At 41.7% G+C, this 26,177-nt stretch overlaps 1 protein-coding gene and 1 non-coding gene across 3 annotated transcripts in view; both read left to right on the top strand.

Annotated features, from left to right (window-relative positions):
* LOC128642995 (ectonucleoside triphosphate diphosphohydrolase 8) overlaps nucleotides 1-26,177 on the top strand; it is a 277,654-nt gene that overhangs the window by 192,560 nt on the left and 58,917 nt on the right. For both annotated transcript variants that reach the window (XM_053695915.1, XM_053695916.1), the window contains one exon: nucleotides 22,729-22,879. In XM_053695915.1, coding sequence (XP_053551890.1) covers nucleotides 22,729-22,879 — 151 coding nt within the window. The remainder of the gene's footprint in view (nucleotides 1-22,728; nucleotides 22,880-26,177) is intronic.
* Nucleotides 19,607-19,727, top strand: LOC128643275 (U5 spliceosomal RNA). The gene has a single exon (XR_008399797.1). It is a non-coding gene; the product is annotated as a U5 spliceosomal RNA (small nuclear RNA).

Below are 26,177 nucleotides of genomic sequence, written 5' to 3'. Positions count from 1 at the left end.
TTCGTGGGGATAAACATGCACACTTCTTCTCCTTAACCTCAAGTTCTGACTCTGAAGACTCAAAATCATCGAATTCAGGTGGGGAAGTGTCATCTGGTGAACAGCACCCTGTTCCTGACCATGAATTTGGCAATGATTTCAAATTTAAAGTGGAGCATATACGCATGTTGTTGCATGAGGTACTGAGAACTCTGGGTATTCCTGAGGAAAAATTTGCTGAAAACAAACCTGTAAATCAATTAAATGTTGTTTTCAAAGGTCCTCCTAAGATACCAGAGGTATTTCAGGTTCCAGATTTGGTTTTTGACTACATAGCCAAAGAATGGGGAAAAAAATGGTTTTCCAATTGCTCCTTCTTCCAGGTTTAAGAGAATGTACCAGTTCCAGAACAGAATATGAAATTATGGGAAACCATACCCAAGGTTGATGAAGCTATTTCCATTTTTGCCAAACACACTACCATCCCTATGGAGAATAGTACCTCTTCCAGGGATCAAATGGACCGCAAAATAGAGTATTTCCTGAGAAAGCTCTTCCTTCAGACAGGTTTTCTGCTTAAGCCAACAGTGTCTATCCCCTGTGTGACTGCAGGAGGGGCCCTATTGTGTGATTCTCTATCCAAAATGCTTTCTGAACAATCCTCTGCTGAGAACCTCCAGAATTGTATTAGAGCTCTTACAATGCCTAACCCCTTTATTTGTGACGCACTCATGGACCTCATCCAGATGGAGGTTGAATGCCTAGTTTTAAAACATAGAGGGTTCTCTGATTCAGTAGAGGGTTTTCTGATTCAGTTATTGACGCTCTGATTCAAGCCAAAAAACCTGTTACCCAAAACATTTATTACATAATTTGGAGGGCATACTTTGAATGGTGCTCTTCCAGAGGATTTTCTTGGTATTCCTCTAGGATTCCTAGAATTCTTTAGTATTTACAAGATGGCCTTGACAAGGGATTGTCTGCTAGCTCCCTAAAAGGTCACATTTCTGCTTTATCGTAGAAAGTTAGCTAAAATTCATGACTTTTGTCCAGGCACTAGTAAGAATTAGGCCAGTTTGGCCTGGAATTTGAAATGAGTCCTCCCTTTGTACTGATGCATTCTATTGATATCAAACTCTTATCCTAAAAAAGTGCTTTTCTTGTTAGCAATTTCCTCAACTAGGAGAGTTTCTGAGTTATCAGCTGTACTTAAATATCAATCAGGAGATTGTTGTTCCTTCTTTGTGTCCAGATCCTACTAATTCTAAGAAACAACTTTTACATAATCTTGATGTAGTCAGATCATTGAAGTTTTATCTTCAAGCTACTAAATATTTCAGATAATCTTCCAGCTTGTTTGTTCATTACTTGTAAAGGGCAGAAGGCTACTACTGTTCACAAGGCTTACTTAGTGGCAGGAAAGTCGCCCCCTAAACATATCACAGCCCATTCTACAAGATTAGTGGCAACTTCCTAGACTTTACAAAATTATGCATCTTTGGAGCAGATTTGCAGAGCTGCAACATGGTCTTCTCTGCATACCTTTTAAAAATGTTACAGCTTTAATGTTTTTGCTTCTTTGCAAGCACCTTTTGGCAGGAAAATCCTTCGGCTGCAGTGTCTGAAAAATAAGAACTAACAGAAAATTGTCCCACCCATTCCATAACATATGGACTATCTGCTTGGGTATTAATCCCACGCTATGGAGCCCTATGGACTATAATCATTATATGAAAGAAACATTTTTTTTTTGCTTACCTACTAAATTATTTTATTTTTGAATGATGATAGTCCATAGGCCCTGTCTATTTAAATGTTTTGGGGGCCAGTTCTAATTTGCACCTCTATAGACCCTGCTTTTGTCTTTCCTACCTGTTTCCTATTCTCTGCTTGGCACTGAGGAGAGATAAGAGGTGGATGGGAATCTTTAAGCTCTTGTGTGGGTTCTTGGCCTTCTCCTTGTGGTGGGAATTATATCCTATATGTTATGTAACCCTAAGGACTATCATCATTCCGAAAGAAAATAATTTATCAGGAATGAATCATTTATATTTTTAAAGTTTTTGGTCTTTTTAAGAGAAAAAGTGGAAACCCTTAGTAAATCAGCTTTACTATTCATTTAAAATATGTCAGTGGCAAGGGTAGGGCTAAGGGAATTTTTGCAAATAGGGACATACGGCTCTCTGAGAGACAGCCAGACAGAGCTCAGAATTAGGGCACTTCCCTCTAAAATAGAGTCAGTAATTTTCCTTTCTGTATTGGACCTAACAGGGTGGATGAACATGTTATTGAGTGCTTCCAGTGCTCCCCTTTTTATTTTGTAAGTGGCCGGTTCTTACAAATCCTAAAATTCCTGTTTATTAAATTTATAATTGCTTTATGATGTTATTGATAGTGCCTAAACATACATCAAACTTGTTAAACCCTCGTTTTTTTTATTGTTGTACCTATTGATAATGATAACAATGCCCCTTTTCTTTTAAATGTCATAAATGATTGGGGATTCCAATTCTTGTACCTTTTAGATACTATTTATGATACTATACCTTGTTATTTTCTAATTGTTCTTATTTGTTGTTATTTGTGTTCTAGTTTGCATTACTTGCTCTCTTTTTGAAAATTATCATCTAATTGGAAAGTCTCTTAAAACTGCATGCTCTATCTGAATTATGAATATTTAATCTTGACTTTACTGTACTTTTACAAGACGAAAATATACTATACATATATATATATACACACCGGCCACTTTATTGGGTACACCGGTTCAACTGCTTAGTTATGTCCACAGCACTTGCTTCAAAATCCTTCTTTATTTGGGGATGCTCCAGGATCTATTTAGGAGAGACTACAAGGAAGGTACGGGACCGTATTTGTGAACATAAATCAAATATCAGGTGCAGTAACAAAGAGGCACCAGTCTCATCCCATTTCCTGGAAGCTGGCCACTCTATTAGTCACTTGAGATGGCAGGTTATCGACCAAGTTAAGTTGCCTAGAAGAGGGGGCGATAGGTAATTAATGTTAAAAAGGAAAGAATTATTTTGGATATCTACACTAAATTCCATGAAGCCTTTGGGAATGAATAAAGATTATGATGTGTCTGTATTTATGTAAAAGATCTAGCTCAGCTCAGTGTACAGAATGTTTTTAAATGTATTTTTGTATCTTTTTCTTATATATAAGAATGAATATGTAGAACTTAGGATCTACCACTAGATTGGGCAGGTGATTTCTTACCTGTTTTTTAAACATGGATTAGAATTAATTAAACACAGACAGGTGTATGTTAATTAAGTAACCTGGGTTGCTATAAATTGAGAGTTTGTGAACAGTATTACATTGCATGACTAAGGGTGTACAACCCGAAACGTTGCTGCTGTTTTTTTTACCCTAGAATCATCCCCAAATAAAGAAGGATTTTGAAGAAAGTGCTGTGGACATTATGTTTGTTGGATTTACCTAGAAGCTAGCAGTGAGCTCCTGTCTGCGTTTGCACTTGCACTGCTTTGGTGATACTGCTGGTATCTTCATATTGGATAAAACAATTGCTTGGTAACACAAATCGCTAATCCGCCAATCACATGGCAGCAACTCAATACATTTAGTCATCTAGACGTGGTGAAGACGACGCTGAAGTTCAAACTGAGCATCAGAATAGGGAAGAAAGGGGATTTGAGTGACTTTGAACGTGGCAAGATTGTTGGTGCCAGACGGGTTGGTCTGAATATTTCAAAAACTGCTGATCTACTGTGATTTTCACGCACAACCATCTCTAGGGTTTACAGAGAATGGTCCAAAAAAAGAGAAAATATCCAGTAAGCGGCAGTTGTGTGGACGAAAATGCCTTGTTGATGTCAAAGGTCAGAGGAGAATGGGCAGACTGGTTCGAGATTATAGAAAGGCAACAGTAACTCAAATAAACACTCGTTACTACCAAGGTGTGCAGAATACCATCTCTGAATGCACAACACATCGAACCTTGAAGCAGATGGGCTACTGCAGCAGAAGACCAAACCGGGTGCCGCTGCTGTCAGCTAAGAACAGGAAACTGAGGCTACAATTCACACAGGCTTACTAAAATTGGACAATAGAAGATTGGAAAAACATTGCCTGGTCTTATGAGTCTCAATTTCAGCTGCAACGTTGAGATGGTAGGGTGGACTTTGACATAAACAACATGAAAGCATACATCCCACCTGCCTTGTATCAACGGTTCAGGCTGGTGGTGGTGGTGTAATGGTGTGGGGGATATTTGCTTGGCACACTTTGGGCCCCTTAGTACCAATTAAGCATTGTTTAAACACCAGGGCCTACCTGAGTATTGTTGCTGACCATGTCCATCCCTTTATGACTACAGTGTACCCATCTTCTGATGGCTACTCCAGCAGGATAATGCCCCATGTCACAAAGCTCAAATCATCTTAAACTGGTTTCTTGAACATGAAAATGAGTTCAATGTACTCCAATGGCCTCCAAAGTCACCAGATCTCAATCCAATAGAGCACCTTTGGGATGTGGTGGAACGGGAGATTTGCATCATGGATGTGCAGCCGACAAATCTCCAGTAACTGCGTGATGCTATAATATCAATATGGACCAAAATGTCTGAGGAATGTTTCCAACACCTTGTTGAATCTACGCCACGAAGAATTAAGGCAGTTCTGAAGGCAAAAGGGGGTCCAACCCGGTACTAGCAAGGTGTACCTAATAAAGTGGCCGGGGAGTGTATATATATATATATATATATATATATATAAATATATAAATATATAAATATATATATATATACACTGATCAGCCACAGCATTAAAACCACCTGCCTAATATTGTGTAGGCCCCCCTCATGCTGCTAAAACAGCGTTGAGGCATGGACTCCACAAGACCTCTGAACGTGTCCTGTGGTATCTGGCACCAAGACATTAACAGCAGATCATTTAAGTCCTGCAAGTTGTGAGGTGGGGCCGCCATGGATCAGATTTGTTGTTACAGCACATCCCACAGATGCTCAATCAGATTGAGATATGGGGAATTTGGAGGCCAAGGCAACACCTTGAACTCATTTTTCTGTTCCTCAAACCATTCCTGAACAATTTTTGCAGTGTGGCAGGGTGCATTATCTTGCTGAAAGAGACCACTGCTATCAGGGAACAGCATTGCCATGAAGGGGTGTACGTGGTCTGCAACAATCTCTAGGTAGGTGGTACGTGTCAAAGTTACATCCACATGAATGCCAGGACCCAAGGTTTCCCAGCAGAGTATTGCCCTGAGCATAACACTGTCTCTGCTGCCATCTCTTCCCCAGGTAAATGACGCACACGCACCCGGCCATCCACTAGATCTTAAAGAAAATGTGATTCATCAGACCAGGCAACCTTCTTCCATTGCTCCATGGTCCAGGACACTCACGTCCCCATTGAAGGTGCTTTCAGTGGTGGACAGGGGTCATCATGGGCACTATGACTGGTCTGTGGCTCCCTTGCCCCACATGCAGCAAACTGCGATACACTGTGTGTGCTGACACCTTTTTATCATGGCCAGCATTCATTTTGTCAGCAATTTCAGCTACAGTTGCTCTTCTATGTGATCAGACAAGACGGGCTAGCCTTCGCTGCCCATGTGCATTAATGAGCTTTGGGTGCTCATAACCCTGACACCAGTTGTCCTTCCTTGCACCACTTTTGATAAGTACTAGCCACTGCATACAGGGAACACCCCATAAGACTTGCCGTTTTGGAGATGCTCTGACCCAGTCGTCTAGCCATCACCATTTTTCCTGCTTCCAACACATGAAATTCAAGAACTGACTGTTCACTTGCTGCCTTATATATTCAACCCCTTAACAAGGGCCATTGTGATTATATAATCAATGTTATTAAATTCAACTGTCAGTGGTTTTAATGTTGTGGCTGATAAGCGTATATATATATATATATATATATATATATATATCATATATCTTCAAAAGGTATTTAGGAAAACTTTAATGTTGATGACCCTCAGAAAAAAGTAAAACAGATTGTGCTGTAGGGATATATCAATAATATTAGCCTTCAGATGGAATATAACTCACATGAATAAGAGCTGATGCTGGTGTAACGGCTTGAAGCATGATTTATTAGTTCATAATTTATGACAATGGAATATTCTCCAAATATTCTTTGAAGCTCAAAAAAGAGAAAAACAATAGCGCAACACTTACCAGACAAAGGAAATAGCGTGAGCCTTCATAAGAAGATTACTCACATAAGATAGAGCTATCTCAAGCTCTATCATATAAGCACTTTCAGTATAATGCAATGGTTCATATTTTTAATTAAAACACATAGGCCTAGATTTAGAGTTCGGCGGTAAAAGGGCTGTTAACGCTCCGCGGGTTTTTTTCTGGCCGCACCATAAATTTAACTCTGGTATCGAGAGTTCAAACAAATGCTGCGTTAGGCTCCAAAAAAGGAGCGTAGAGCATTTTTACCGCAAATGCAACTCTCGATACCAGAGTTGCTTACGGACGCGGCCGGCATCAAAAACGTGCTCGTGCACGATTCTCCCATAGGAAACAATGGGGCTGTTTGAGCTGAAAAAAAACCTAACACCTGCAAAAAAGCAGCGTTCAGCTCCTAACGCAGCCCCATTGTTTCCTATGGGGAAACACCTCCTAAGTCTGCACCTAACACCCTAACATGTACCCCGAGTCTAAACACCCCTAACCTTACACTTATTAACCCCTAATCTGCCGCCCCCGCTATCGCTGACCCCTGCATTACACTTTTAACCCCTAATCTGCCGCTCCGTAAACCGCCGCCACCTACGTTATCCCTATGTACCCCTAATCTGCTGCCCTAACATCGCCGACCCCTATGTTATATTTATTAACCCCTAATCTGCCCCCCACAACGTCGCCGACACCTACCTACACTTATTAACCCCTAATCTGCCGAGCGGACCTGAGCGCTACTATAATAAAGTTATTAACCCCTAATCCGCCTCACTAACCCTATCATAAATAGTATTAACCCCTAATCTGCCCTCCCTAACATCGCCGACACCTACCTTCAATTATTAACCCCTAATCTGCCGACCGGAGCTCACCGCTATTCTAATAAATGTATTAACCCCTAAAGCTAAGTCTAACCCTAACACTAACACCCCCCTAAGTTAAATATAATTTTTATCTAACGAAATAAATTAACTCTTATTAAATAAATAATTCCTATTTAAAGCTAAATACTTACCTGTAAAATAAATCCTAATATAGCTACAATATAAATTATAATTATATTATACCTATTTTAGGATTAATATTTATTTTACAGGCAACTTTGTAATTATTTTAACCAGGTACAATAGCTATTAAATAGTTAAGAACTATTTAATAGTTACCTAGTTAAAATAATTACAAATTTACCTGTAAAATAAATCCTAACCTAAGATATAATTAAACCTAACACTACCCTATCAATAAAATAATTAAATAAACTACCTACAATTACCTACAATTAACCTAACACTACACTATCAATAAATTAATTAAACACAATTGCTACAAATAAATAAAATTAAATAAACTATCTAAAGTACAAAAAATAAAAAAGAACTAAGTTACAGAAAATAATAAAATATTTACAAACATAAGAAAAATATTACAACAATTTTAAACTAATTACACCTACTCTAAGCCCCCTAATAAAATAACAAAGCCCCCCAAAATAAAAAATTCCCTACCCTATTCTAAAATACAAATATTACAAGCTCTTTTACCTTACCAGCCCTGAACAGGGCCCTTTGCGGGGCATGCCCCAAGAATTTCAGCTCTTTTGCCTGTAAAAAAAAACATACAATACCCCCCCCCCAACATTACAACCCACCACCCACATACCCCTAATCTAACCCAAACCCCCCTTAAATAAACCTAACACTACCCCCCTGATGATCTTCCTACCTTGTCTTCACCATGCCAGGTTCACCGATCCGTCCTGGCTCCAAGATCTTCATCCAACCCAAGCGGGGGCTAGACATCCACTGAAGAAGTCCAGAAGAGGGTCCAAAGTCTTCCTCCTATCCGGCAAGAAGAGGACATCCGGACCGGCAAACATCTTCTCCAAGCGGCATCTTCTATCTTCTTCCATCCGATGACGACCGGCTCCATCTTGAAGACCTCCAGCGCGGATCCATCCTCTTCTTCCGACGACTAGACGACGAATGACGGTTCCTTTAAGGGACGTCATCCAAGATGGCGTCCCTCGAATTCCGATTGGCTGATAGGATTCTATCAGCCAATCGGAATTAAGGTAGGAATTTTCTGATTGGCTGATGGAATCAGCCAATCAGAATATAGTTCAATCCGATTGGCTGATCCAATCAGCCAATCAGATTGAGCTCGCATTCTATTGGCTGTTCCGATCAGCCAATAGAATGCGAGCTCAATCTGATTGGCTGATTGGATCAGCCAATCGGATTGAACTATATTCTGATTGGCTGATTCCATCAGCCAATCAGAAAATTCCTACCTTAATTCCGATTGGCTGATAGAATCCTATCAGCCAATCGGAATTCGAGGGACGCCATCTTGGATGACGTCCCTTAAAGGAACCGTCATTCGTCGTCTAGTCGTCGGAAGAAGAGGATGGATCCGCGCTGGAGGTCTTCAAGATGGAGCCGGTCGTCATCGGATGGAAGAAGATAGAAGATGCCGCTTGGAGAAGATGTTTGCCGGTCCGGATGTCCTCTTCTTGCCGGATAGGAGGAAGACTTTGGACCCTCTTCTGGACTTCTTCAGTGGATGTCTAGCCCCCGCTTGGGTTGGATGAAGATCTTGGAGCCAGGACGGATCGGTGAACCTGGCATGGTGAAGACAAGGTAGGAAGATCATCAGGGGGGTAGTGTTAGGTTTATTTAAGGGGGGTTTGGGTTAGATTAGGGGTATGTGGGTGGTGGGTTGTAATGTTGGGGGGGGGTATTGTATGTTTTTTTTTACAGGCAAAAGAGCTGAAATTCTTGGGGCATGCCCCGCAAAGGGCCCTGTTCAGGGCTGGTAAGGTAAAAGAGCTTGTAATATTTGTATTTTAGAATAGGGTAGGGAATTTTTTATTTTGGGGGGCTTTGTTATTTTATTAGGGGGCTTAGAGTAGGTGTAATTAGTTTAAAATTGTTGTAATATTTTTCTTATGTTTGTAAATATTTTATTATTTTCTGTAACTTAGTTCTTTTTTATTTTTTGTACTTTAGATAGTTTATTTAATTTTATTTATTTGTAGCAATTGTGTTTAATTAATTTATTGATAGTGTAGTGTTAGGTTAATTGTAGGTAATTGTAGGTAGTTTATTTAATTATTTTATTGATAGGGTAGTGTTAGGTTTAATTATATCTTAGGTTAGGATTTATTTTACAGGTAAATTTGTAATTATTTTAACTAGGTAACTATTAAATAGTTCTTAACTATTTAATAGCTATTGTACCTGGTTAAAATAATTACAAAGTTGCCTGTAAAATAAATATTAATCCTAAAATAGGTATAATATAATTATAATTTATATTGTAGCTATATTAGGATTTATTTTACAGGTAAGTATTTAGCTTTAAATAGGAATTATTTATTTAATAAGAGTTAATTTATTTCGTTAGATAAAAATTATATTTAACTTAGGGGGGTGTTAGTGTTAGGGTTAGACTTAGCTTTAGGGGTTAATACATTTATTAGAATAGCGGTGAGCTCCGGTCGGCAGATTAGGGGTTAATAATTGAAGGTAGGTGTCGGCGATGTTAGGGAGGGCAGATTAGGGGTTAATACTATTTATGATAGGGTTAGTGAGGCGGATTAGGGGTTAATAACTTTATTATAGTAGCGCTCAGGTCCGCTCGGCAGATTAGGGGTTAATAAGTGTAGGTAGGTGTCGGCGACGTTGTGGGGGGCAGATTAGGGGTTAATAAATATAACATAGGGGTCGGCGATGTTAGGGGTAGCAGATTAGGGGTACATAGGGATAACGTAGGTGGCGGCGATTTGCGGTCGGAAGATTAGGGGTTAATTATTTTAAGTAGCTTGCGGCGACGTTGTGGGGGGCAAGTTAGGGGTTAATAGATATAATACAGGGGTCGGCGGTGTTAGGGGCAGCAGATTAGGGGTACATAAGTATAACGTAGGTGGCGGTCGGCAGATTAGGGGTTAAAAATTTTAATCGAGTGGCGGCGATGTGGGGGGACCTCGGTTTAGGGGTACATAGGTAGTTTATGGGTGTTAGTGTACTTTAGGGTACAGTAGTTAAGAGCTTTATAAACCGGCGTTAGCCAGAAAGCTCTTAACTCCTGCTATTTTCAGGCGGCTGGAATCTTGTCGTTAGAGCTCTAACGCTCACTGCAGAAACGACTCTAAATACCGGCGTTAGAAAGATCCCATTGAAAAGATAGGCTACGCAAATGGCGTAGGGGGATCTGCGGTATGGAAAAGTCGCGGCTGAAAAGTGAGCGTTAGACCCTTTAATCACTGACTCCAAATACCAGCGGGCGCCCAAAACCAGCGTTAGGAGCCTCTAACGCTGGTTTTGACGGCTACCGCCGAACTCTAAATCTAGGCCATAAAAAGTACTACAGATACAACTGAGTAAATGAAACACAATAGTACCAGTCTGTAAATTCACTTTGGTACTACGCCTGGCTCGACACTGCAATTTTGTCTTTAGCTTGGGAACTAGGTATTATATACATGTACGCAGTGCTTTTTTGTTAAAGAAAAGGTGCTGGTACTAAAAAAAAAATGTGCCGATTGATATATTCTGCTCAGTTACTTTGAGAAAAGCAAAGGGACAAGATAATTTACAATCACCTAGATTACGAGTTTTGGCACTAAACAGGGTGCGAAACTAACGCCAACTAATTACAAATTACTGAAAACATCCATGTGCGTGCGATATGGTTAAGCTCCATACTGCACAAAATCCAAGGGCTGATTTGACGTGCTCGTGCACGCTTTCCCCCATAGACATCAATGGGGAGAGAGTGTTAGAAAAAAAACTAAAACCTGAAGTGCGGAATAAGTAAAATCTCCGTAATGCAACCACCATTGATGTCTATGGGGAAAAACAGTTACATTTAAATCAACACCCTAACATAAACTCCTAGGGGTATATTTATGTAAGTGTGAGCGGACATGATACAAAGTAGCGTATCATGTCCGCTGCACATCGATAAATGCCGACATTTATCATTGCACCAGCAGTTCTTGTGAACTGCTGGTGCAATGCCGCCCCCTGCAGATTCACGGCCAATCAGGGGGTGTCAATCAACCCGATCTTATTCGATCGGGTTGATTTCTGTCCGCAGCCTTAGAGCAGACGGGCAAGTTATGGAGAAGCGCTCTTTAGACCATTGCTTCATAACTTCTGTTTCCAGCGAGCCTTCAGGGGCATCAGGCTCCATACGGAGCTTGATAAATTGACCCCCTAGTCTAAACACCCCTAATCCGCCGCCCCCAGCATCACAACACCAAAACAAATTATTAACCCCTATTCTGCCTCTCCCCGACATCGACGACACTATAAGAAATCTATTAACCCCTAATACTCGGCGGCGACACCTTCATCTATCTCGGGGAAGTCTTCTATCTTCATCCCGGCGGCGCGGAGCGGAACCATCCTGAAAGCCATCCTGGAAGCCATCCTGCGCTGGAGCGTTCTCTTCATATGGTCACCGCCGTACACTGAAGTTGAATGCAAGGTAGCCGTTTCAAAATGGTGTACCTTGCATTCTTATTGGCTGATTTCTTTCTTCAAAATCAAATCAGCCAATAGGATGACAGCTTCTGAAATCCTATTGGCTGTTTAAAACAGCCAATAAGATGAGAGCTACTGAAATCCTGGATGAAGACTTCTCACCGCCTGGATGAAGATGGATGTCCGGACTTCAGGAACCGTGAGTAGATATTCTAGGGTTAGTGTTAGGTTGTTTTTTTGGGGGGTTTTTTGGGCTTTGGGCTTTTGTTAAAGAGCTGAATGCCCTTTTAAGAGCAGTGAAAAAGAGCTGAATGCCCTTTTAAGGGCAATGCCCATACAAATGCCCCTTTAGTGTTTATTATTTTTTGTAATTTTAGATTTTAAATTTTTTCCCAGTGTTAGGGTTTTTCAAATTTGTCATTTAGATTTTTAATGTGTAGTATTTTTTTATTTTATTATAATAGTTATGTTAGGTTAATTTATAGTTTAATGTTAGGTTTATTTTTATTTCAATATCGTTATATTGTAATTTTAATTTATAGTTAGGGGGGTGTTAGGTTTAGGGGTTAATAGTTTAATTTAGGGTTTTGTGATGGGGGGGCCGGTGGTTTAGGAGTTAATAGGTTTATTTAGAGACAGTGATGTGGGAGGCCAGAGGTTTAGTTGTTAATAGGTTTATTTAGTGGCGGCAATGGTTTAGGGGTTAATATATTTAAATAGTGTTAATGATGTGGGTGGGTGGACGGCAGATTAGGGATTAATACATTTATTTAATAGTCAGGATGTGGGTGGGCAGCAGATTAAGGGTTAATAGGTTTAATATACTGTTTGCGATTCGGGAGGGTGGCGGTTTAGGGGTTAATAGGTAGTTTATAGGTGTTAGTGTACTTTGTAACACTTTAGTTATGAGTTTTGTGAAACATTTTTGTTTCGCAAAATCTATAATTACGGCTCTCAGATGGCGGTAGAGGCTGTAACGCAAGCATTTTAGCCTGAACGCACAACCTGTAATACCGGCGCTATGAAAATCCCACAAAAAAAAGTAATTTTTTTGAGTGCGGAATGGACGTTGCGTTACAGGCTAAAATTTGTTAATATATGTTCCAGGCCATTACGCTGGAATGACCATTTTTTCAGTGTTAAAAGCCGTACCACAACACTTGTAATCTAGCCGAATGTTTGATGTATTTTGCAGCCCCCTCTTATGAAAACTAGAGTATTTACATGGTGATTACAAATATTACCTCTTATGAGTTGGCAGAAAGTGGGGAAACTCAGTACCCTGAGTACCCTCACAAAAAAAGCCCTGCTCACGCATTAGTAGTTCAAAGTCCTTAACGTGCAAAATAAAATTCCATATCTTGACTTTTTTCAAGAACCTGTTCCTATAAGCAGGATTGCCTCGGTTTGGGGGCTCAGCTCCACTGTCCCTCCCATACTTCCCGACATTTATAGCTGAGTATCAGGGACTCAGGAGGTTGATGGGGCTGGTCGTCGTTAGTTTAGGGGGTGGGATAGTGGGTGAGATTGTAGCTGTGTGGGTGGTTAGTGGGTGGGATTATGTGACAGTCGGTGGGTGTGTCTGGGAGGTCGGTGGGTGTATCTGGGCGGTTTGTGGCCGTGTCTGGGGGCTCCATGACTGGGGGTTAAGGGAAATTCTGGAAATAGGAAAATATGTCTGTTGCAGAGGGACAGAGGTCAGAATCAGGGACTGTCGCTCTCAAATAGGAACAGTTTGGAGGTTCTACTCCTCCCACTGCAAACCCTTCAGGGCAACTGTTCCGGCTTCCAGAGCAAAACCAGGGACCTTCCTGGCACTGCCATGTCCCACTCTGTGTGTATAAATATTTGTGGAACCAAAAAGATAGTGTTTGGTTCCAGGGGATATTTAATAAAATGTTTAACTGCAGTGCAGCAGGAAGTTGAGATTTGATCAGTTAAGAAAGTCATAGCTAAAGTTTATACAACAAGTTTTAATATGTTCTGTTAATAAAGGGATCAAAGTTGAACTGGAGTCTGAGTATATTGTACATGTGAAGCGACATTGAAACACTGTCTCTGCCCAAGCCCACCCGCATCACACACGACCCAGCTAATGGCACGCCTAGCCTCATCCGTTCGGCTACGGCCTGTGAAACACAACTCCCATGGGTCACTATAGCCAGAAGTTTCCCTCTCCCAGTCTCTGAAAGCGTTTGAGAAATGATGAGAGGCATGCGATAATGTTCCTACACAATGGGACAGGCACTAAGGGGCATATTTATGATTGTGCGAGCGGACATGATCCGATATAGCGGTTGTCCGCTGCACATTGATAAATGCCGACAGCATACGCTCTCGGCATTTAGCATTGTGCCAGCAGTGCTTGTGAGCCGCTAGCAGGGGTGTCAATCAACCCGATCATATTCGATCGGGTTGATTTCTGTCCGCCGCCTCAGAGCAGGCGGACAGATTATGGAGCAGCGGTCTTTAGACCACTGCTTCATAACTTCGGTTTCCGGCAAGCCAAATGTAAAAAGCACTTTGTTTTGCTTTTCTGCATGTGAAAAAAAAGAGGCTGAACGTTACAATTTCTCTTTTTGCCCAAGACCATTCATTAAAGAAAAAAAAAAATCCTCATTAGTTTATTATAGTTGAGTATCCTAAAATATAAAGAAAATAAACTTGCTTCCACTCACCCTGCCAATACTACAAGCATATTATTATTATTATTATTATTATTATTTCTATAGTGCTTCCAAATTCTATAGCACCGAATCATAGCAGGAATGAACAGCCCATGAGAGATATGATGTAGGTCATAGGCTACAGTATATTTCACTCACTGTATAAATCATTGTTTGTTTAGGTTTTAAGATAATCTTAGCTCTAAACATATTTTTAGGCATACTTATTGTTCTGATATTCCCACTTGCAGTTCTGCAGGCCCATTTATCAAAGGGCTTGCGGACCTGATCCGACACTGCGGATCAGGTCCGCAAGACCTCGCTAAATGCGGAGAGCAATACGCTCTCCGCATTTAACATTGCACCAGCAGCTCACAAGAGCTGCTGGTGCAACGCCGCCCCCTGCTGACTCGCGGCCAATCGGCCGCCAGCAGGGAGCTGTCAATCAACCCGATCGTATTCGATCGGGTTGATGTCTGGCGATTCCTGTCCGCCTGTTCAGAGCAGGCGGACAGGGTTATGGAGCAGCGGTCTTTAGACCGCTGCTTCATAAGTTGTGTTTCTGGCGAGTCTGAAGACTCGCCAGAAACACGGCCCTTCAAGCTCCATACGGAGCTTGATAAATGGGCCTGCTGGACTCTTGTTTATGGTTGCCAGGTGTCCAGTATTCAGCCCCATAGTTCAGTATTTTACCAAGTTGGTCACTAAAATCTGTATAAAAATACTGGCACTTAAATGTCCATTTTTTTTAAGTTTGCCCTCTATGTATTGCAAATATGGCCCAAAAAGAAGCAATATTGCACATGTACTACTCTGGGTGTTACTGGCAGCCAAGAAGGGTAAAATAATACTTCTAGCAATTTAGATGGTGTTAAAATACTGCTCTTTGTGTGTGTTTGTGTGTGTGTGTGTTAGTTTTAGCAACTAGCTACTGGGGTAAAAACACTGTCCTGTGTTTTTTTACTGGGGACCATGGAGGTGTAAAAATACTGCTCATGTGTGCTACTGGCAAACAAAGGGGTCAATCACTGTTGTGTTTGTTAATGACAACCAAAGAAAATAATATTGCTTGTAAAAAATATATATGCAGGTTCAAGGGTGGGGTTAAGGTCAACCTTTGGTGAAGGAGATATATGTGTCAGGAGGTATTATGTGTCATGTGTATTTTTGTGCAAAACAGCAGGCAACACTACTCAATCCCACATTGCAAAAATCTGTGGGAGTCCGACATGAGGGTCTCGATCACATATTTGGCGACGTGCGCAAAAAACAGTGTTTCTAATTTTTAGTCTAATGGAGCGATCACATACCCGGTGCAGTTACACACGTATATTTTACACTTCGGCGCAGTTTTTACTCCCATAAACTAAAATAGAACTGGCGTCACATATGCAGTACATGGACTTACGTGAGCAGAATGGAGATATTTTACTCCATTTTCAGCTTGCCACACATAGACAGGCACAGAAATCCTTGTGCATAGTAAAAAAGCACAGTAACTCCCTGGAAGCCTTAACAAACACCTAACACACGCGCAATATCAACCCCTAAACCGCCATCCCCCCACAATGCAATCACTAATAAAATGTACTAACCCCTAAATCACCATCCCCCACAACGCAAAGTATATAATTAAACTATTAACCCCTTAACCGCCATCCACCCACAACGCAAAAACCTAATTAAACTATTAACACCTAAACCGCCAACCCCTACAAACAAAGTATCTAAATAAACTATTAACCCCTAAACCGCCATCCCCCCACAACTCAAACAACTAATGAAACTATTAACCCCTAAACGCGCCATCCCCCCACAACGCAAACACCTAATGAAACTATTAATCCCTAAAACCGCCATCCCCCCACAACGCAAACAGCTAATGAAACTATTAACCCCTAAACCCGCCATCCCCCCACAACGCAAGCAGCTAATGAAACTATTAACCCCTAAACCGCCATCCCCCACATCGCAATCACTAATAGAATGTATTAACCCCTAAACCGCCATCCCCCACAATGCAAAGTATCTAAATAAACTATTAACCCCTAAACTGCCATCCCCCACAACGCAAACACCTAATAAAACTATTAACCTCTAAACCGCCATCCCCCCACAACGCAAAAACCTAATTAAACTATTAATACCTAAACCGCCAACCCCCCACAACGCAAAGTATCTAAATAAACTATTAACCCCTAAACCGCCATCCCCCCACAATGCAAACACCTAATGAAACTATTAACCCCTAAACCCGCCATGCCCCCACAACACAAACACCTAATTTAACTATTAACACCTAAACCCGCCATGCCCCCACAACACAAACACCTAATTTAACTATTAACACCTAAACCGCCAAACCCCCACAACGCAGACAGCTAATTAAACTATTAACCCCTAAACCGCCAACCACTCACAATGCAAAATATTAAACTAATAACTAAGCTCCCTAACCTAACACCCCCTAACTTAACCCCAACTAAAATACACATAAATAAAACCAAAAATATACTAACTACCTTAAAAATTAATAATAAATTACAAAAAATAAAAAACCTAAATTGCAAAAAAAAATAACATTACAGAAAATAATAAGTCCTAACATTACAAATACAATTAAAAATCTACCATTACAAAAAATATTCGTTGTTTCAACTTGAAGAAATAAATACGTTTTAGTAGCTGTAAAGTAATATGCGTCGCCATGTTAAAATCTAGATTTTCCTTATCTGATAAAGCCTTCTTCTGCAGAATCCAGTTTAGGGACAATTATGTATGAGCGTGTAAATAATGGTTGTGTTAAATGAAGCACTATCAAGCCTGTAGTTGAAAAACTTACCTTATTTGAAGGAAACAATCTGGACTTGTTACTGGAGTAGAAAAGGCTGTCGACTGTCATTTTGTTAGTAAAATGTGCATTGTTCTGCAATTTCTTATCACTTCTGCTGAGACCAGTTAGGGACAGGTATGTAGCAAGGTTAGGTTGGCCACAGCCATTTTGTTTGTTTGGGATGATTCGATTCCACCAAAGAGGTTAGGAAGCAAAAAAAATCATGGTGGGTTCTGGGTAATTTAGGTATAAAACCACTGCTTATTAACTTGAGCTCTGAAGCTGCATTTGCCATTGTTGCTATGAAATAGTGCCTGCTGCAATGCATGCTGGGAGTGTCTCTAACATTTGCCTGCTGTGTGCTATTTTCTTCTTAAACGGGGAGAGTCCACATATGCATTAATTACTTTTGGAAATTCAGAACCTGGCCACCAGGAGGAGGCAAAGACACCCCAGCCAAAGGCTTAAATACCTCCCCAAATTCCCTCAACCCCCAGTCATGCTTTGCCTTTCGTCACAGGAGGTTGGCAGAGAATTGTCGGAAGATTAAAGATAGTCTCTTATGGAGCGTAGTACTCTTCGAAATGGGACTGGGGTTTTAAGTTATCCTGTCAGCCTCTCAGTGAGAGCATGGATGAATATTAGAGTCCGGAGATGCAGGGAGAGTCTTTCTGCAAAACCATCCCGACTCATTTTAACAGCTCCTTAGCAATCAGCGTTGACGAGTTTCGCTGCCTGCTTTCTTCACTCAAGTCCATGTCAGAAGCAAAGCTACTATCTGTCACACTTGAAGGGCCGTGTTCCTGTTCCACGGCATAGATTCCAGTAAGATTGTTTCATTTTACTTCAATGTGTGAATATAATGTAAACGAAGAAGTCAGGGTCTTAGTGGGACTCCTTTATCTTTATGATATCAAGGGTTAATATCTCCCTGAGGAGGTTTATTGAACAGGGGGTACTTTTAATCATGTTTGTTATGTGATTCTATCTGCTAAGGTGTAGTGACGTTAGGTCTCGTGGCTATATCGGAACATAACGGCCTTTTTTGTCATGCTGCACGGCTCTTGTGGCCTTGGCATGCTTTTCTCTGGTCTGCACGGTGTACCTTGTGACTAGGAGTGGTCACGTTCTGCACTCCATTTCCATATTCCTGACTGCGTGGCAACGGAGAGAGTCTGTTTTGCTAGTTGTCTGGGTCTCAGGAGGTGGTGAGTGCCCCAGCCATTGGGGGTGTAAGGTGCCTTTTTTATTTTTTCTTCTATCCATAATTTCTATCCAACTTATGGAGGATTCTGATTTTTTGGAGACGGATGACTATGATTCAGATTCTACGTCTTGCGAAGAGTATAAGATGGCCCGGGTAATCCATGCCCATCAGTTAATGCCGCTTTAGAGTGCTCTCTTTTCCCGCAACAGGGAACTTAGTGTCTGCCGAGCCCTTGGGGATCCCACATCCCATGAGTCGTGTGCCCTAGAACCTTCCCTAGCTACGCAAGTCCCTAATGCCATTACCGCTTCTCCGGAATGCGTTTTTTTTCCTCCAGAGGCTACGGCACAGTTCTGCATGGCCATATCTATGGTGTTGGCGCATTTACATCTTCCTGAGAGGGAGGTGTTGATGAGATACTGTCCGTGTTCTGTTAACCAGGGCTCGTCAGGTGTGGGATTGTCTGGGTCAGATCAGCCATCTAGGGAAGCGGTTTCCTCTGAAGCTTCAAGGGCCCGACCCTCAGGGTCAGGGTCGTCAGTTGCCCCGGCGGTGGTAAGTCTTGCTTTTTGTTATAGACTGGCGCACCTTCGTGACCAACTGTGGCATGTTTTGGCGCTGCTGGAGGATCCCAATCCTAATGAATTGAGGGATCCTCGGTCTTCTGTTCCAGACGGCAAGCTGGGTTAGACGTGGGGGGATAAAGTTAATCTCCTTGTCGTCTCCAATTTACTTTCTTTTTGGGGTATCTTATTCCAGTCCTGAACTTCAGGAGATTGGGGTATCTGATTGGCTGGTCCTGTTAGTGTACCCATTCTTCTTAGGCGTTTACCTGCGTGTGCTGCCCTCTTTTTCTTTGATCCGGTAGGATGTATTTATTTCTTTTTGAGAAGCTCATGCCTGTTATATTTTTTCCGTTGGGAAACATTTCTTCTCTGGCATTTGATACTAGCGATTTTGTGGTCGCTTGGGCACTTCCGCGTAAGTTGCATGTTAAGGTGTTAGTACATTGTTATGTCTATAGTTCCTTTGGTCGATTCCTATTGGGGTTTTGATTTTCTGGGGCCTGGGACAGTGCTGAGTGCCCTATGTAGCAGGCTGGTCCTGGTCGGGTGCTATTATCTGTTCCTTAAGGTCTATATCATCCACTTGCTACCAATATAACCGGCTGTCCTGGTTGGGTGGTGAATTGCTCACTTGAATGAGGAGTTAGTTATACTCTGGTTTCTCTTCATATCGAATAAAGCTTTCGCCTTTACTAAAGATTTCCTTGGAGAGGAACATCCATGATTTTTTAAAGATTTTTAGTTGAGGCTCTGCCCCTTCCACGGCTAAAACATGGCAAAGGAGGCCTTTCGTTCTTAGATGTCAGGCTGGCTCTCGTTTCTTCTTTTGGGTGGGGCATCAGAGGGATTGTAGTCAGTCCTCATTGTCCTGTTCCTGATTGTTGGCGGAGTTCCAGAAGGGGATTCTGTTAAAAATTACTCTGTAGGGTTACGGAGGTCCTTTGGCCGCGGAGCTAGGGTTCTCCATTCCCAATAGGACTGGAGGTTTAGATGACTCCTTGGACATCTGGGGTACCAAGTTGGGGAGATTTTTATCTCCTCTATGGTATTCTTATTGGACGTATTTTTGAGACCTTGAAGACGGTAACTCTTCCTTGAGGGGTTGGGATGTCTTAGGCTTCTTTTTTCCCCTTCTTGGGGCTAGTTGGGGGGTCATCTGTTCGGGCTTCCTCCTGCTGTTTATCATCTGCTCCCAAGGTTTTGGGGCTCTGGAGAATGCGTTTGTCTCTGTTTTTTCCTTGAGCTGCCCTTACTAAGATGTCTTGGTTTTATCTGTTGTTTGACAGGAATTATGAGGCTCGTCCATCGTTAATTCCTTGAGCCACAGGGGTTTCCGGGAGGTTGATCCTGTATTTTATCTTCTCAAGCTGGATTATCTAGTTTTGAGATCTAACTTGGGGGGGGGGGTTGTTCCTCGAGCCTTTAGGAGATATGCTCTCTGTCTCTGGGATGCTTAGCAAAAATCCAGTGTCCAAGGACCTTTGGATGTGGCTGTGGTTGCATCTCCTTGGGTGCAGGTTCTCCATATGAGGTATCCCTATGGTTCCTCAGGGGTAACTACCTTGTAGCCGGCTCCGGTTTCCCGATGTCCTGTCGGTTTCTGGATGTCCTGTTTTCCGGACATGTTTCTTGTCTTGGATATCTGGCCGCATCTCTTAGACTGGTCTTGGGCGGTTCAGTCCTTCCAGTTCTGAGACTTCCACTTGCCCTTTCAGGAGGTTTTGTTTTTCTCTTATCGGAGACTTGGAAAAAGCCTGATGGGTAGTTTAGCTGCCTAGCAAGTGGGAGATTGCAGTCGCAATCTGTTGCAGCTATTTGTACCTTAAAGTGTGCTCGATGGCTGTTTTTCTACTGGTTCCTCAACAATCGGTATTGCCTTTGCCATCTGTCTGCTGACTCACTTTCCATGCCTGTGGGCGGGTGAGCGGTTCTATTTGGCTTTCTCCTCCCTTTAGGGAGATTGGGGCATACCATAGTATCCACCTAGTGCCCCGGAGGTCTTCCTCTGTTCAGTGGGGTCCCCCCTGTCTTGCGTGCAGGATATCATGAAGGGTTGGATTCTGGTATTGTGCCGTCACTGTTGATTCAGTGTAGTCTCTCTTTTCCCGGGAAGTGTCCCTTATTGTAGGGTAAGGATCTGTGTCTGGATCCTGGAACCAGAGCTCCTATGTTCTGTCATAGCTTAGTTGGTTAGCATGCCAGTCTTGTTAGCAAATGGTGGAGTTTGCTCTAACCATTGGTAACATTCAATTTAGTTCCCCTCCTTCTTCCTTACTAAGGATCTGGGTGGTCCAGGGAATGGTTCATTTCCCTGCTTTCGGACATTGCCAGTCGCTTTGGTGCCGAGATTGTTGCCTTGGAAAGAGGGTCAGAGGTCTGTCTGTTTGGCTGAGCCTGGACCGCGTATCTTACTTAGATCTTGTGTTCCCTCCTTAACTGGGAGGCTTAACAGTGTTTCCTTCCTCAGCAGGGGGCTTTCTCTGCTGGTTTTGGATGCTCTCCTACTTCCTTGTTTTTCCTGGGAGGGAGTGGGTTTCTACACTCCTTTGGAATTTTTCCTCTGTGGGAGTCCTGGTGCAGTTCCTAGCTTGGTTGGCTAGTGTTAACGGCAGGAGTCCGCTAGACTTCTGTTGCAGAGGGAAGCCTGTGGCTTAATCTGGAGCATGATAAGATTTATGGTGCTATTTTTAGGCAGTTCCCGGGGGGTGTTTTTTTTTTCCCTCGGTTGCTCCTTCAGTGTGTGGATTGCACGCTGTTTGAGGGATGGGGTCTACCTTGTCTCTCTAGGTCTCCAGGGATGGGGCATTACATGGTCCCTTGGACTTCCGTTCCGATAGGGGTAGGGTTTTTTTCCTCCCTTATCTTTTTTCGGGCGTTGGAGTTCGTCCTCTATGCGTTTTTGTCCTGTCGCAACCTTTGTTTTCGCTGGGAGTTCAACAAGGCTTCCTTTTACCCTAGCTTGTTGGTCCTTAGATCTCTGTTAAGTTCTTCTTCTTCCTCTTCCGTTCAGGGGGTAGGTGGAGGTACCCTTTCCTAGGATCGTGGGTAAGTTTAAGTGTGGGCTTGGAGCCTGTGGGACTTGTCTCCTCTGAGCCTTTGTGCTCGGTGGAATCTACTGATTCTGAGCGGTCTCTAAATAGGGCCTTGCTGGTTTTTACTCATGGTCCTTTTAGGTTTTATACTTCTGTTTCTGGTGATGCTTTTGTTTTTTCAGGTGTTTGGTTAAATTCAGGCTGTGGTGCCCTCCGAATGGGCCGCCTCGTCTACCCGCCCTTTTTTTGCATTCAGTGTCCTCTATAGCTTTGGTATTGTTTTCCCAAAAGTAATGAATGCAGCTGTGGACTCTCCCCGTTTAAGAAGAAAAACTTAAATTATGCTTACCTGATCATTTTCTTTTCCTCTAACGGGGAGAGTCCACAGCTCCCCACCCACATTTTTATATGGGGCGGCTGTTTATTTATTTTTTATTCTTCTGGCACCTTTTTTACCCTGATATTTCTCCTACTGTTCCTTGTTCCCTTGGCAGAATGACTGGGGGATGAGGGAAGTGGGGGAGGTATTTAAGCCTTTGGCTGGGGTGTCTTTGCCTTCTCCTGGTGGCCAAGTTCTGAATTCCCAAAAGTAATGAATGCAGCTGTGGACTCTCCCCGTCAGAAGAAAAGAAAATTATCAGGTAAGCATAATTTAAGTTTTTATACTACATTTCTTCTATGAACTAACTGCAGCAAATAAATTGTTAATATAGGTTTTTATTTTATTTTTTGTCTTCAGGAAAGGGGATTTCATCATATGCAGACAACCCTGCTCTAGCCGGGGAAAGTTTAAAGGAATGCATGAACAAAGCCCTGACAATTATTCCAGAAAGTCGACATAAGGAAACCACAACTTTACTTGGAGCTACAGCAGGGATGAGGCTTCTGAAGTGAGTTTTGTTTATTTTGTTTCAGTACAGATGTGTCAGATGTGTGATATGTGATTAAGCTAATATAAAACTGCGTCGCAAATCGATATCACATATTCAGCGCAAGGACTTATGCGGCGAAAATTGAGAAATTTTACTTAATTTTCGCTTCGCCACACATAGGCAGGCGCAGCAAGCCTTGCGCTGAAAATGTGAGCACCGTAACTCCAGTAACTGGCTGAAAATATTAACTAACACCTAACACATGCGCAATATCTATCTACCTGTCAACCGCCAACCCCCACCACAATATTTAATAAAGTATATTAACCCCTAATCCGCCATTAACTCATATTGCAATAAATCTAATAAATGTATTAACCCCTAATCCACCATTCATCCACATTGCAATAAACATAATAAAACTATTAACCCCTAATCCGCCATTAACCCACATCGCAACAAACCTTATAAATCTATTAACCAACTACCCATTGCCCCTAAAGGGGCATTTGTATGGGCATTGAGCTATTTTACTGCCCTTAAAAGGGCATTCAGCTCTTTTACACTGCCCAAAATCCCTATTCTAAAAAAAATAAAAAATAAAAAAACAAAATAAATCCTTACTAACCCCAAATAGGTACTCACCGTTCCTGAAGTCCGGCGGAGAAGGTCCTCTTCCAAGCGGTGAAGTCTTCTATCTTCTTCCAGGACCAAGACGACGCAGAGATGAGATGAGCGCGGAACAGGAGACCACCGATCTTCATACGATCACCGCCGCACACTGAGGATTGAATTCAAGTCAACTGTTTAAATATGGGTTACCTTGCATTCCTATTGGCTGATTTGGATCTTCAAATCTAAATCAGCTAATAGGATGAGAGCTACTGAAATCCTATTGGCTGATTTGAACAGCCAATAGGATTTACGTAGCTCTCATCCTATTGGCTGATTTGAATTTGAAGAATCAAATCAGCCAATAGGAATGCAAGGTACCCCGTATTTAAACGCGTACCTTGAATTCAATCCTCAGTGTGCGGCGGTGATCATACGAAGAAGATCTCCACGCTCGATGGCTCTGTGGTTGCTGATCTTCTGTTCCGCGCTTATCTCATCTCCGCTCCGCATTGGCTTGGTCCTGGATGAAGATATAAGACATTGCTGCGATGGAAGAAGACTTCACCGCTTGCAAGAGGACCTTCTCCGCCTGACTTCAGGAACGGTGAGTACCTATTTGGGGGTTAGAGTTAGGATTTTTTTTTTTTTTTTTAAATTATTTATTTTTTTTAGAATAGGGATTTTGGGCAGTGTAAAAAAGCTGAATGCCCATAGAAAATGCCCCTTTAGGGGCAATGGGTAGTTTAGGATTTTTTAGTGTTAGGTTTTTTATTTTGGGGAGTTTGGTGGGTGAGGGGTTTTACTGTTAGAGGGGGACTTAGTGTTTTTTAAGGTAAAAGGTTAACTTACTTAAGGTAAAAAGGTTAACTTAGGGCAATGCCCTACAAAAGGACCTTTTAAGGGCTATTGGTAGTTTAGTATTATATTAGGGGGTGTTTTTATTTTTGTGGGGGGGCTTTTTTATTTTCATAGGGATTAGGTTTAATTTTTTTATTTTTGATCATTTGGTTTATTATTTTATGTAATGTTAGACTTTTTTATTTTTTGTAATCTTAGATTAATTAATTTATTTATTTTTAAGTAATGTTAGCTTTTTTATTTTAATTGTAACTTAGTATTTTTTAATTTAGGTAATTGGGGTTAATTTAGGGGGTGTTAGATTAGGGGGTTTAGTAATTTAATTAGTTATTTGCATTGTGGGGGTTTGTCGGATTAGTGGTTAACAGATTTATTAGGTTTGTTGCGATGTGGGTTTGGCGGATTAGGGGTTAATAGATTTATAAGGTTTGTTGCAATGTGGGTTAATGGCAGATTAGGGGTTAATAGTTTTAATAGCTACTTTGCGTTGTGGTTGGTTGGCGGATAAGGGGTTAATACTTTTCTTAGGTAGATTGCGATGTGGGTGAATGGCGGATTAGGGGTTAATAGTTTAATTAGGCATATTGCGTTGTAGGGGGTTGGCAGATTAGGCGTTAATACTTTTATTAGGTAGGTTGCAATGTTGGGGTTGGCGGATTTAGGGGTTAATACATAAATTAGATAGATTGCGATGTGGTAGATTTTTGGGAGGCGGGTTAGACTTTTACGGGAGATTTAACTTTTTTATTTTATTTGTTTAGGCGCCGGCATTTTCTAACATGCCGTAAGTCACTGGCGACTCCAGAAATTTGTATTTACGCACATTTCTGGACATCGCTAATTTATCCGTCTTACGGCACTTTATTAACTGCTGACGCAGTATATGTGATTCCCCGATGTGCGAAGTGAAATTACAGGCGACTCAGGTTTCAGCAGTTACGCTGAAGCCTGCGCCGCATATGTAATCTCGCCCCTGGTCTCCTCTCCAGGCTCTTCTGATCATGTCTTCTTTTTCAGAAGTGGTTCTCGCTCCCGCTACCATACAATAGAGCGAACCACTTTTGAAAAAGAATTCATGATCAGAAGAGCCTGGAGAGGAGACCAGGTAAGTGCAACTTTGAGGGGTAAAATCTTTCAAATCTTTTGATTTTTAAAGCTGCTGTTACGATAACGTTACATAATTCTGCACTATGTCTAGAATTATGTAACATTATTTTTTACATTTACTGAACCTTTAAAAAGAATAGGTGGCAAAATAAAAAATGAAACTACCTTGCTTTTTCTGTTTTGTTTTTATTGCTGTAAATAATTAAACATTTTACAATAACAAGCGGCTAGATTACGAGTTTTGCGTTATGAGTGAAAAAGCCTCATGACGCTGCTTTTTCACTACCGCTGCTATTACGAGTCTTGTAGGTATAGCTGTACCGCACTCTTTTTTGGCCGTAACGCAACGTAACTACCGCACCTTTCAAAAAGTCCTTTTTCAATGGGACTTCCATAGCGCCGGTATTCCGAGTTTTGCCTGGGAGGCCAAAAAGTGAGCGATACAGCCTATACTGTCAAGATTCGTCAGGAGTTTTACGTTACAAATCTGTAGCATAAAACTCATAACTAAAGTGTTAAAAAGTACACTAACACCCATAAACTACCTATTAACCCCTAAACTGAGGCCCTTCTGCATCGCAAACACTAAAATAAAATTATTAACCCCTAATCTGCCGCTCCGGACATCGCCACCACTATAATAAACATATTAACCCCTAAACCACTGCCCTCCCGCATCGCAAACACTAGTTAAATATTATTAACCCCTAATCTTCCGCCACCAACGTCACCGCCG

This window comes from Bombina bombina, chromosome 12 (genome assembly GCF_027579735.1).
Source record: "Bombina bombina isolate aBomBom1 chromosome 12, aBomBom1.pri, whole genome shotgun sequence".
Taxonomy (NCBI): Eukaryota; Metazoa; Chordata; class Amphibia; order Anura; family Bombinatoridae; genus Bombina; species Bombina bombina.
This window is presented reverse-complemented; position numbering and strand designations above follow the sequence as displayed.